Raw genomic sequence first — 12,034 nt, 5'->3', positions numbered from 1 at the left:
GGGATCTGCACTGGGGAAAGGCAAGTCTTATTCAAACTCCACCTCGTACTTCCGAACTTTCAGCAGATAGGGTCTATACATCAGCCTTTCCCCAGCCTAGCGACCATCACGGTTTTTTGGACTTCAGTTCCTGTCAACTGGCCAGCATGACCAATGGTCAGGAATACCGGAAGTTGTCATTCAAAATATCTGGAGGGCACCAGGTTGAGGAAGGCTGCTATTTACATCCAGACTTTTTTTTCTTTTTTAGCACATTGCCTAGAAACATGCTTCATAGTTTTGTGTGGAAGTCAAAATGCTTCGAGGTCTACATTCTATCCTGGAACCACCAAATTCTCCACAGAATTGCATGACAGTAATCCCCATGTTCTAGGGCCAAACTACTTGTTTATTTATTTAAAGAATATCACACCTTTGTGTATGCTCAAGGAAGCCTGTTTTCAACTCTGGTGAACCATCCTGGCTCAAATTAAGCCCTGATATCTCCTTGCTTATAAACCTCCAAGCTCTCCTCTTCCTCTTGTGTGGAACCCAGGAAGCCCTGGCTTCCATTTGAACCCAGAACACTCTTTTTGCTCTCCGCCTTCCCAGACGTCTTCTCCCTTCTTTTAACTCAGTAGGCCTAATTCTGTCATGGTGTCATCATCCTATCTCAACTGCATTCACAGGGCAGGGGGTGTGGTGTCATGTGTGAGAGAGTGAGGGGGTGTGTGTGTCTAATTTTAGCCTCTGGTTTATGTTACTCCCATCTCCATTTTGTGAAAGGTCGCCCGCCTGGTGTTGTTCTTTGCTGAGTTGCCCAAAATAACTACCCAGATATACCCAGCAGCCTTCCTGGCCACAAGTGGGGGGTGGGTAGTAAGCTAAAGAAGAAAGAGCCAGTGAAAAGGATGGAGGGTATGTATACATCCCCTTACCTTTCATCTGTACAAATTAAATACGTACTGTACCCACACTCAGTGGTTCAGGTGTGCATTTCAGCTGTTACTAGTATGGGTGTTTGCCAACCAACTGTACCCTCGCATAACCCTACTTCAAACTGAGGGTTATGTGTGAATTGTTTGCCCCACATGGTGCAACCCCGATTGCCCCAATTGGAAGTTGCATATGCAAAATGGTACCCAGCACACACCAGGGTACATTGTGGGTTAAATAACCCATAATGAGCCAGCTGTATCATGTGAACCAGGGGCAATATCCAATGTTACTCCTACACAGAGTAGACCCATTGAAGTGAATGGGTCTAGTTTACATAGGGCTATCATTAGATATTGCCCCAGGTCACAGACTGTGTTCACATGCAGCCTGTGACCTGGGTTTGTTGCCCTGTGAGGGTTTGTTGCCCTCAAACAAGCCAGAATTGTAAGAGGGTTACAAAACAGCACCTGGAATAAGCCAGGGTTCCTTGCTTGCTCTGAACAAACAGGGTGCTGTTTTGTTGCTCTCTTACAATCCTGGCTTGTCTGAGGGCAACAAACCAGGATCTTGGGTTTGGATGTCACAATAGACTGTCCATTCTTGATTAGATTTACCCATTCACATGAAGGGAGGAGCAAAGCAGGAGCAAATGGACTGCATGCACTAGCACACTGCTCGATCATGATAAGCCAGCCATCCTGGCCTTTTGTTATGTGTGAATATGGCTGTAGTGACTTGGTTAATTAGCAATAAGATGGACTTCACAGTGTTCCTATATGCTCTTGGTAGCCACCTAAAGACCTGTGTTGTTTGACCCAACTGGCAGCTTTATGGTTAATTAAGTAGGCCTTTCACAGAGGCCGGTAATTTACAACTTTCATATTAAAGCTGTTTTGGTCAGCTACATTATGTCATGATAGGTTTCACTTCACACGGGAAAGAGAGCCCCCCTCTCTGGGATGGGCAGCGGTAACCTGTCAGCTCCTGAATTAAGCTGAGAGAGAAACGTATAAAATTAAGCAGGCTAGTTTTGGTCTCTAGTTCTCTAAGGGGAAATAGGCTGCCAGCCTGGAGAACTTTTGTCCATCCTGAGAGGAGCATCTCATATGTCTTGGGGACGCAGACATACTCATCAGCTGTGGTAAAGGTGTCGTCTTTATCACCTGAAGTGATGTGAACTTTCTGTGTATATTCTTTCTCCTCCATATATCATCTTTGTGTACTGAATAAACTGTTAAACTGATCTCTTTGTGATTTGTCTCACTTCAGCACCCACAAATCTGGTTTGATTGGGACCAAAGTTAATCAGGATCCCATAAATCAAGGTGGCCAATAATGTGTATGACAATAGACATATTGAGTGATTGGGAAACATCCAATTAATGTTAACCCTTTAAAGCACACTTTCCCAACCTGGTGCCTTTCAGATGTGTTGGACTACAATGCACATAATCTCTCAGACACCAATGGGATGATGGGAGCTGTAGTCCAACTGGGCACCAAGCTGAGGAAAGCTGCTTTAAAATGTATTTGGCAGCACATGCCCACACATAGTATTTGGCTCGTCAGCCACACAATACAAATCTCTTGGCTCATGTAAAGCTTCAGTACCTTTAAAACTGGGTGGGGAACCTGTGGGCTGCCAGATGTTGTTGGACTCCCATCATCCCTGACCATTGTCCATCCTGGTCAGGGCTGATGGGAACTGGGAATCCATCATCATCTGGTGGGTCTGCTTTAAAACATACCTACAGCTGCACAGAAGGCGCTTTTTCTGTAAGAAGATCCCCCACAGCTGAGGGTCGCCCCATTAGAACACAACCATACAGGCCATCAACTCTTGAATACTTAGTATTTCTTGATGATTATGTTTAGAAGTTTCTAGTCCTTATGGGGCATATGTCAGTGGTAGAGTTCCTGCTTTGCATGCAGAAGGTTCCAGGTTCAATCCCTGCCATTTCCAGTTAAAGGAATTGTCAGCAGCAGATGACAAGAAAGATCTTTAGCTAAGATGCTAGCAAAACTGTCAGTCAGAGCAGGCAATATTGGGCTAGGTGGGTAAATAGTACGACCTCGGATTAGGTGGCTCCCTATGTTCCTATGGGTGGGGCCAATCAAGTGAGCCTCTCCCATGGAATTGGAAGCCCTGCTAGGTGAAAAGGTATAATAATTGGTTCCCGCACAGCTGTGGGCAGATATAAACAGCACCACAATGTACGAATTTTCCTGTGTTGACTGCTGGGAAGACATGGATCATCTCGTAGCTGGGTTCAGAATTTGGTGTGTGTGCATATATGTATATACGTTAAACTGAGAGTGAGAAGGTGACAACTGGTCTTGGATAACAGGGATGAGCGTGGGATGCAGCTCTCTTCTTGGTTCCTCAGATCTATCCTCCTGTAGCTGCAAGCTAAAAAACAAGCCCATATACCTGGATGAAAGCACCTTAATTATTTTCTTCCCATCTTCCACTTCCTGGATTTCAGTTTAACAAAAAGCACATTGAAATGCTTGTGCTGCCCTTCCTGGGAGCAGGTTCATATATTACACCTGCCAGGTGGCAGCTGCTGAGAGTGGAGTCAATGCAATGGCAGCTCTACATTATGATATACCAGCCCCCACCATCCTGGTGCTCTCTAAATGTGTTGGACTACAACCCCCATTGTCCCCAGCCAGCATGACCAATTTCAAACTTTTGTGTCAGAAAGATTCTTTGCTTTAATGTTATGTACACACATGCCCAGAAAGAGATGCAATTATAGTTGCTAGGGTTCTATGGAGTCCATCAGTCAACTGAAGGGCAGACAACACACAGAATTTTAATATCAGGAGCAGAATTCAGCACTCTGAAAGCCTCTGGTTTTATTTTATTTTTTAAAAAAGAAGTTTCTAGTCCTTAGGGATATGAAGATTGGTTCAAAATACCCCCCTCTGCCACCATACGCAGGGGAGCAAGAAAAGGCAACAGCAAGATCACTCTGAGGCAGGAAAAGGGGAATAGGAATTGACAGAAAAAATGAACAAACCCTTATTTTGGGACCAGGGAAACTCACAAAATATCTGGAATTCAGACTTGTTCTCACAAACAGCAGTAGTAAGACTACATCTAGATCAACCTTGCCCAACCTGACACCCTCTGGATGTGTTGCACTACAACTCCCATCACCCCCAGCCTGGGGTTATAGTCCAAAACATCTGAAAGGCACGAGGTTGGGGAATGCTGCTCCAGGGTCTAAGGCAGAAATCTTTCCCATTACCTGCAACCTCAGGGACAGGGAAAGTATGGCTCTCCAGATGTTGTTGCACTGCAACTCCCATCATCCCTCACCACTAGCTATGCCAGCTTAGGGCTGGCAGGAGTTGTAGTCCAACAACATCTGGAGGGCCACATGTTCCCCACCCCTATGCTCTTTAATCTTTTTTTTTTTTTAACAGGAGATGCCAGGGACTGAACCCCGGACCTCCTGTATGCGAAACACATGCTCTAGCACTCAGCTACAATCTCTCCCACAAAGGGAAGTCAGGTGCTGTTTGTGAGAATTAAGCCTCTGTGGCACCCAAATGCCAGCTGCTGCTTCTCCCCCCCCCCGCCCCCGCATTTCTTACTTTACATCCCTTTGTGTTCATGGAGTCAATGGTGCGACGGATAGCAGGATTGGGCGGCTCTATGAGCTCCACCTGTGTGCGGACATTCAACTCCAGGTAAGGCCCGATCAGGAAGTAATTCTCGCCCCACTCATCCAGCGTAATCTTGGCTTTAGTCTGGATAACTGTGTAGATCCCACCAACTACAAAGACAGAAAGGGCTGCATTAGTTTTCTTCCCTGTATGCTTGTAAACCAGGGGTGCAGAATGTCAGGCCCGGGGGCCAAATCCAGCCCTCTGGCATTCCTCAAATGGCCATGCCCCTACCCCCTTTCCCCCAGCCATCGATCATTTGGTGGCTTCCTGGCTTTTGTGCAGTCCGTCTGTCCATCCCCCCCCCCTTCTAAAAAGCTGAAATGCCTCTCCTAAGCCGTAGTTACTGGCAAGAAGAGCTTAAAGCTAAGCTATGCTGGCATTCTTTGTGCAGCTTTGGCCTAGCCCACTTTTGCCTTTGCCTCCACCCCACCACTGGAATGCGGCCCCTGAGATCTTCGCTGAAATGGAATCCAGCCCTCAGCGTGAAAGAGGTTTGACACCTTTGGCCTAAGGGTCTTTGGCTCTTTCCTTCCCCTTCCTAGCCAGGCAACTGAAATGAAAAGAAGCAGAAACAAAACACAGCCACATGAATAATGTAGTGGGGAAGCTCAGCAGCCAGGAAATAGTACTGCAGAGTACAACAGCCTGGGGGCATCTATAATGGAGCGGCGCAGGGCTGGGACTGCGTGGAGGGCTGCAGGTTCAGGACTGCTGGAAGAGACAACATCCACCGTGTGGAGGGATGGTGGGTTTAGGAAGGGATGATGCATACAGTCCTTCTCTTGAAGTCCACTACCATACCACTATATCTAATGCAGAGGGGGCAGGGCAGGGCAGGGCAGGGCATTGCTACAAAGGTTGTGTAAATTTATTTGCTCTCAAAAGTGGAACTGAGCAGGCCTTTCCTATGAAGCCCTTGGCACACACCCCTAGGACCTGCACCATCCTGGAAGTTAGCCTGGAACCAAGCCAAAACACATGTAACTGAAACAACCACTGAGTGCTCCCCTAATTACCCCCTTTCCTCTGTTGTTTCCCTGTCTCATATTTTAGACTGTAAGTTCCTTGAGGTAGTGACCAGTCCTCTTGTACTCTGTAAAGTGTCAGGCACACTGATGGTTTAATAATAGCAATAATAGTAATAACAGTAGTAATAGTAATAGTTGTTGTTATATTAAGATCTCCTCACAAACAGATCTCGAGCTTGAACACATATCCTTGCACATGCAAATTATTCCCCCACTCCCACAAACTTTCTTGATTTCATCAGCCCAGTTCAGGAGAAGTAAAAATGAAACAAAACAACTAAAAAAAGACTCCTTGTTGTCGCGGTTCTAAAACCGTTAGCGAGTCAGAAACCCTTGCTGATATGCTGAAAATTACCTGGAGATCTACCAGTAGATCCTGATCTACCCTTTGCCCGTCCCATCCTAGACTGTGCTGCATTGCTAAGTCACGAGCAGCTTGCTTTGCTATAAGGGTAAATGTCATTTCAGAGCAAGATAAATGCAGGCATCTCACACAGAAACCATGGGGTGCTGCTGTTCTATTTGGCCTCAAGCAAAACCTGAACTGCGAGGCTGCAATCAGAAGCCTGAAAAACAATGCTGACTAACATAGTCCCAGTTCAGTTCCTGGACAAACACTGGCGCGGCCAGCATAACCCCCGTCTCATCCTTCCTGAACCCATGCCATACGGTCAAGACCAAGGATTCTGGAGTAATCAATCCAAAGAGGCACCAAACTGACCCTGAGATAATGGAAGTCGTACTTTAATATTGACATAGCTGCCAAACTTTTAGAAGTTGATCATCATATATACCAACAGCAATCTCAATTCTCTGAGTGCTGGTCTTAATGTAGCTAAAATGGTGCCATTCAAGCATAAGAGGGAGGCTTTACCAGGCTTGGGGGAAACACCAGGGTTTGCAGAAGTACAAACAAAAAACGGGACAAAAAACCCTTGGGGAGGGGACCCCCAAAACACACTGAGGACTGAGTGTGCTTTGTGGCCCTTAAATTCCGAGCAACGATTGGGAGGGCTGAAAAGGGGGGGGGGATGAAGTGGAGTGGCTGGAATCCTGACCAGCAGCACCCCATGCTGCAACATTTTGTTGCAGAACCCACCATACCACTGCCCTGGCACATTCCTTCCTAGCAATTCCAAGTTGAGATCTTTCAGGTAGAACCACTGTATTTCAAAGTATCCTGGGATATAGGATTATTCTTTAGGATAGATTGAACTGCAAAGTTCCAACTGTATTTTGCAAAATTACAGCTCAGTCCTAGCATGTTTGCTTGGAACATCATCCCACGGTGTTCAGTGGTGTTTATTCCCAGGTAAGTGAGCGCAAGATTGCAGCCTGCAACAGGCCTCTGGGCAAGCACCAAAAATTGTTTTTAAAAATCCAAGAAAAGCTAGGTAAAATCCCCTAATATAAAGTATTATGCAAAACTGATTAAAGCCACTCCCCTACACCTTAGCCTAGTGTGTTAAAAGCCTACCCAAATAAAGAAAAATCTTTAGTAATTGAACAGGAGCCAACTTTAGACACTGGGCAGGTTCACACGATCACCACAGCTCACCATGGTTTATGGTGTGTGCAGGCAGCCATTTTGAATACTCGAACCCCAGCGAGGGGTTGCCATGGTTTGTCATGTCATCCAAACCCAGGTGGAAGGTGTTGTTTAACCTTCAAACAACACCTGCCGCCCTGGTTCAGGCAACACAAAAATTCATGGCAACCCCTGTTGGGGGCTAAATATTCAAAATGGCTGCCAGCATGTGTCGCAACCCACCATTGGGTGATTGTGCAAAGCCAGTCACTGACTATGTGCCTTTGATGTCCAGGTTTGTTGCATGGGTGATACACTCCTGCTTGATCTAACGGCCACGACAGAACAGGATATCCCCATCTTTTGGGGTCAGTGAGCACATTTGAAATTTTTAAAAAGTGTCTTGCATGCTCTCACAAAATGGGTGCCATGCCAGGACCCAGAACACTCATTTCCCAGACGCCAAACTGGTGAGACCACAAGAAAAGTAACTTGCCCAAGAACAAGGCAGAGGTCGAGAACTGAGCTCCAAAACATGAAACCATCCCTTTGAACCCAAATAAAGATGGTGCTGGAGGGCAACACTTTGCAGCATTCCAGCCTCCCAGTTAAAGAAAACACTGTTTTAATTTTTTAAATGGTAAGAAATAAAGTAAAAATCAGAAGGGGCAGGGAGCCTAGCAGGTACCAGGAAAGGTGTCTGTGGGAACGTTGGTGCCCACAAGCACAATGTTGGAGACTCCCGCAACAGGATATTGGGCAAAAGTGGTCTCCTAAGATAAACAGCAGGTGCTGAGCTATTTAATGACTTTGCAGGTTAAAACCAGCACCTTGAATTGTGTCCAAAGACAATGTGGAGCCACAGCAGATGCTAGAGTACCAGTGTAACGTGTTCTTGGCAACCCAGCCTCCATCAGCAGACAGGCCAATGGAAGCTTCCAGAAATCTATCCAAGGTTGTTGAATATACCATTTTCAGATACAAGGTCCAAGGTGTGGAGTTTGCCAATTTGGGCAAAGAAGAGGGGGCAGAAGGGAAGGCCTCAATGGTGTGCGCTGAGAAGCCATGCACGTGGCTGAAATAGCGTTACTGCTATTTAGTGATATGTAACTGTTAAATAGGAAGTCCAACAGGGATATGGCCGGGCCATGGGGCGGGGGGGGGGAGTGGAGAGAGAGCACAGATTAGGTTAATGAGGTTAGGGAACAAGAAGTGAGGCACACGACCTAGAAGCCTGCGAAGAAGTCACCGCAGACACTTGTTTCCATGCTTTAAGCAGACATGGCTTTACACCAAATGGGCAACTTGTGGCCCTCTAGATGTTTTGCCCTACAATGCCCATCAGCCCTAGCCAATGGTGTGGGGTGATGTGAGCTGAAGGTGAAAACATCTGGAGGGCCACAAGTTGCCTGCCCCTACTTTACACATTTTCATGCTGTTTGCTAATCCCATGAGGACTAGCAGCTTTCATTCATTCCAAACAAAAGCCAGGGTTTGCAGGATCCCACCTACATTTTGAACTAGGCAGCATGATTCCATATGACATGGCAGAATCGTGAAACTGGACAACACACTGGATAGGGAAGATTCTGTCAACCCTTCCACCTGCCATTCAGAAACTGCCACTCTCCTCTGAAGTTGGCTATTTTCACAGAGATGCAGACATTTCAAGGACTGGGTGACATTTCAAGAAGTTAATTTCTTATGCAACAGAAGTGTGCTGGGTGTGTGTGTGTGAGTTCAACCTTCTTGTGTGGAGAATACAGAGGGGGGGGAACACACAGCATGCCCTCAAACTCCAGTGAACAAACCAGGAGAACTTTAACCTCAAAAAGGGTTCACGTCCTGAAGAGTGCATATGGGAACAGATCCTCTAGTACTGTAACAGTATCGGCAGATTTCCAGAATTGAGAGGAATTCCTAGCGAGGCCCCTTGCCTGTGTCCAAGTAGCATAGTGCCACTTTTAGCATTCCCCCACCTCCCCTGTATAATCGCATTATAATAATGGGAAGCAGGCTGAAATAGTCACATCTGGATCTTGATGTTTTAAGCGAGACCCTTGCTGGGGACACATGCAGATGACTCCACCACAGGGCACTCTGGGTGAACATGCTGGCAGCCCATCCCACTTGTCTGCACTGGAAATACTCAGCATAATAGGGCACCACAGCTGCTCATCATCCCAGACTGTATTAACGCAATTGAGGTTTTACAGTTTGGAGCAGCCAAGAACAGTAGCTGGTGCTGTCCAGATGTGTTGCACTACAGGTCCATGCTGGGAGTTGTAGTCCGACACATCTGGAGGGCACCAAGTTGGCCTAAGCTATTTCATGCACTGCTGAGCAGCACTGCTTGGTATAGATTACAGAGGTCAGTTACAGAACCGTCCTAGAAACGAGGACTTCTGACTTCCCAACATCCTTTGCTTCCACTATGTTTTTGCCACAACTAGTAAACTGCACACCCAGGAGCATCTCCGGCTTAAAAAAACACGGGTGAGACACTGCTCCAGTAGGCCCCATTTCCAGATGACTCTTAAAATTCAGGGATTAACACACTTTACACACTTGACACATCTTTGGTTACAATGAGTAACCAGCCCATCCTTCCACCGCAGCCAGGAAGAGAATCTCAGGCATTCTGGTTTCCAGCCATCAGCCTCCTCTAACCCATCAAACCCCACCGCTTTCCAAAGAAAAATTTCAAAATCGAACAACTACAAATCATGGCTTACCTTTATTGGCCACTTCCCATGCCACCTCAAAAAGGATGGCATTCTCCAGGTCAAGTTCATCTTCCCAGTCCTCCAACCCTGTCAGGGAGGTCACTGAGAGGCTGCGGGCCAGTGGCATAGTGCTGAGCAGATGAAAGCAAAGGCCAAGGGGGTTAGAGGCTCAGGGTGTAGCCTGCAGAAAGAGAAAGGAGAATCACATCACATGGCTTGGCAATCCTCAGAATCATCAAGTGGGAATTTCAGAGATGCCTGGGATCTTATCTCCCCGTTCTCCCACTGTACCTAAATAAACTTCCCTTCTCCTGAGAATGTTGCCTCACGCAGAGTTAATCTATGATTTGGCTGCCAGACGATCTAGCAAACTGCAGGTTGTTACTGAAGTGCTTTGTGGCATTGTTGTCCTGGCATGCATACTGGTTGAATTTTTTTTACCACTCTTGCCTGCCGCCTCTGTTACCTGGTGAAACAACTCATGAACAATCCACAATTCTGGGTTTTCACATAAGAACAACACACAGTTCACAACCCAACCACAAGCCATGGGTTCTCATTGTGGGTTGTCTGTGGTTGAACAGCCCACACTTAACCCATTGTACTGGATTCACATGACACAACAGCCCATAGCAGGAGTTGTCTTATCATGGCTTGTTGCGTAGTGTGAACCTTTCGACTGTCTCTTTCCCTCTTCTCCTTCCCAGAGTACTTGGGAGTCTTGGCTCCCCATCCTGCCAAGACCTGGCTCCCGGCCCATCTTTTTTAAACTGTTATTTCTCTCCCCTTCCAAGGATGTGATCAGATTTGCCCCCCCCCCCGGAAACCCAGGAATTCTTTGGAGGAATCACTCTCTTGTTTCTTTCCAGAGAAACCAGGAGTTCTAGCTCCTGCCTCTATCCCATGATCTTTTGAGAGGGTTGCATTTAAGTCTTGAGTAGCAGCAACAGCTGAGGTAGGGAAAAGGGTAACACAGTGGAGGCAGATAGTTCCAGGGCACAGTCTCTTGCAACCTATGAAAAAGCAACATTTAAGAACTGGGAAGGTGCCTTGCGAAGTTTGATGGGAAGACTGCATAAGGATCAGATAGATGGAAAGGGAGACATGGGTGTTTTTTTTTTCATTTAAACCAACACAGGAGTGGGGGGGGGGAGTTTGGGGTAAGATAAAGAGGGGTATAGGCCTCTACCTATATTACACCAGATTCTGGGCAGCAGCAAACTGGGACTCCCGATTGGGGGGGGGACCCAAAGAGGATGAAAAAAAAGTGGGTGTCAGGCCTGGGGGTCACCCAGGATCCGTTTCTCAAAGGTGCTGGGGCTTCTGAAGGAACAGGAAAGGCGAGAAGGGAAGTAAATGTCGCAGGATTTGGGGGCGGGGGCGAGGAGTAACCTAGTCCGGATCCCATTGAGAATCGGAGGAGCAGGAAGGGGTTTAGAATTTAAAAGAATGAAGAAGTCTGAGTGTCTTTAACAATCACGACGGTTCATTGGAGATTAAAGGAGGGTGGTTCTGGATCTCTTTGGGAGCGGGGGCGCCTGTCAGCACTTACCTCCCTGCAGCTGAGAACGCTTCGCTCGCCCCCGCCGCTCCAGCCCCTGGTGCACAGAAGCCACCCTCTCTGGGGGCGGAGCCACGACCCCAGCTGACTTGCCCCCTTCTTTACTTCTTCTTCCTCTTCTGGCGCAGACTGTCTTTTCCTGCTTCCCCCCCTCCGGTCCATTGCAGTACCTTTGCCTTCCTGATTGGCTGAGCGAAGCCACAAATCAGGTTCGACAGCGCTCGGCGCGCTGGGCATTGGAAGAAGGAAAAGGAGGAGGTCGTGGTCCTACACACCGCCGGCGGTTTCCAGGATTGAATGAAGATGGGGATGGGGGTGCAGCGAGAGAGGGGCAGCTGCGAAACAGGGCGCTAGGAAATGCACTGGTGATGGGAGGAGAAGGCCGGGTGGAATGGGGGCGGAGATAGGTATAGGACAGGGATGAGGGAACCTGTCGCCTCTAGATGTCCTTGAACTACAACTCCCATTATCCCCAGCATGCCGGCGGGGACTGGTGGGGGGCATAGAAGGTGGGTATAGGACGGGGATGGGGAAACCTCTTGCCCTCTAGATGTCCTTGAACTACAACTCCCATCATCCCTGGCATGCCGGC

At 47.5% G+C, this 12,034-nt stretch overlaps 1 protein-coding gene across 2 annotated transcripts in view; it reads right to left on the bottom strand.

Annotated features, from left to right (window-relative positions):
• The window catches only part of GYS1 (glycogen synthase 1), a 39,298-nt gene extending 27,674 nt beyond the window's left edge, over positions 1 to 11,624 (bottom strand). The window contains exons 1-4 of one of the 2 annotated variants that reach the window (XM_084805406.1): positions 11,434 to 11,512; positions 10,173 to 10,347; positions 9,891 to 10,062; positions 4,525 to 4,706 (exon numbers count right to left, since the gene is read on the bottom strand). In XM_084805406.1, the coding sequence (XP_084661532.1) occupies positions 4,525 to 4,706; positions 9,891 to 10,008 (300 nt within the window). In that variant the 5' untranslated portion in view covers positions 10,009 to 10,062; positions 10,173 to 10,347; positions 11,434 to 11,512. Of the gene's footprint in view, positions 1 to 4,524; positions 4,707 to 9,890; positions 10,063 to 10,172; positions 10,348 to 11,433 lie in introns of both variants that reach the window. The other variant, XM_084805405.1, reaches the window with a different exon arrangement.
• Positions 11,625 to 12,034: the final 410 nt, after the last annotated feature.

Source organism: Heloderma suspectum, chromosome 6 (assembly GCF_057233095.1).
Source record: "Heloderma suspectum isolate Gila_16-S chromosome 6, 16-S_ref, whole genome shotgun sequence".
Classification (NCBI taxonomy): domain Eukaryota; kingdom Metazoa; phylum Chordata; class Lepidosauria; order Squamata; family Helodermatidae; genus Heloderma; species Heloderma suspectum.
Note: the sequence above shows the minus strand (reverse complement) of the source record. Positions and strands in the feature narration are given on the sequence as shown.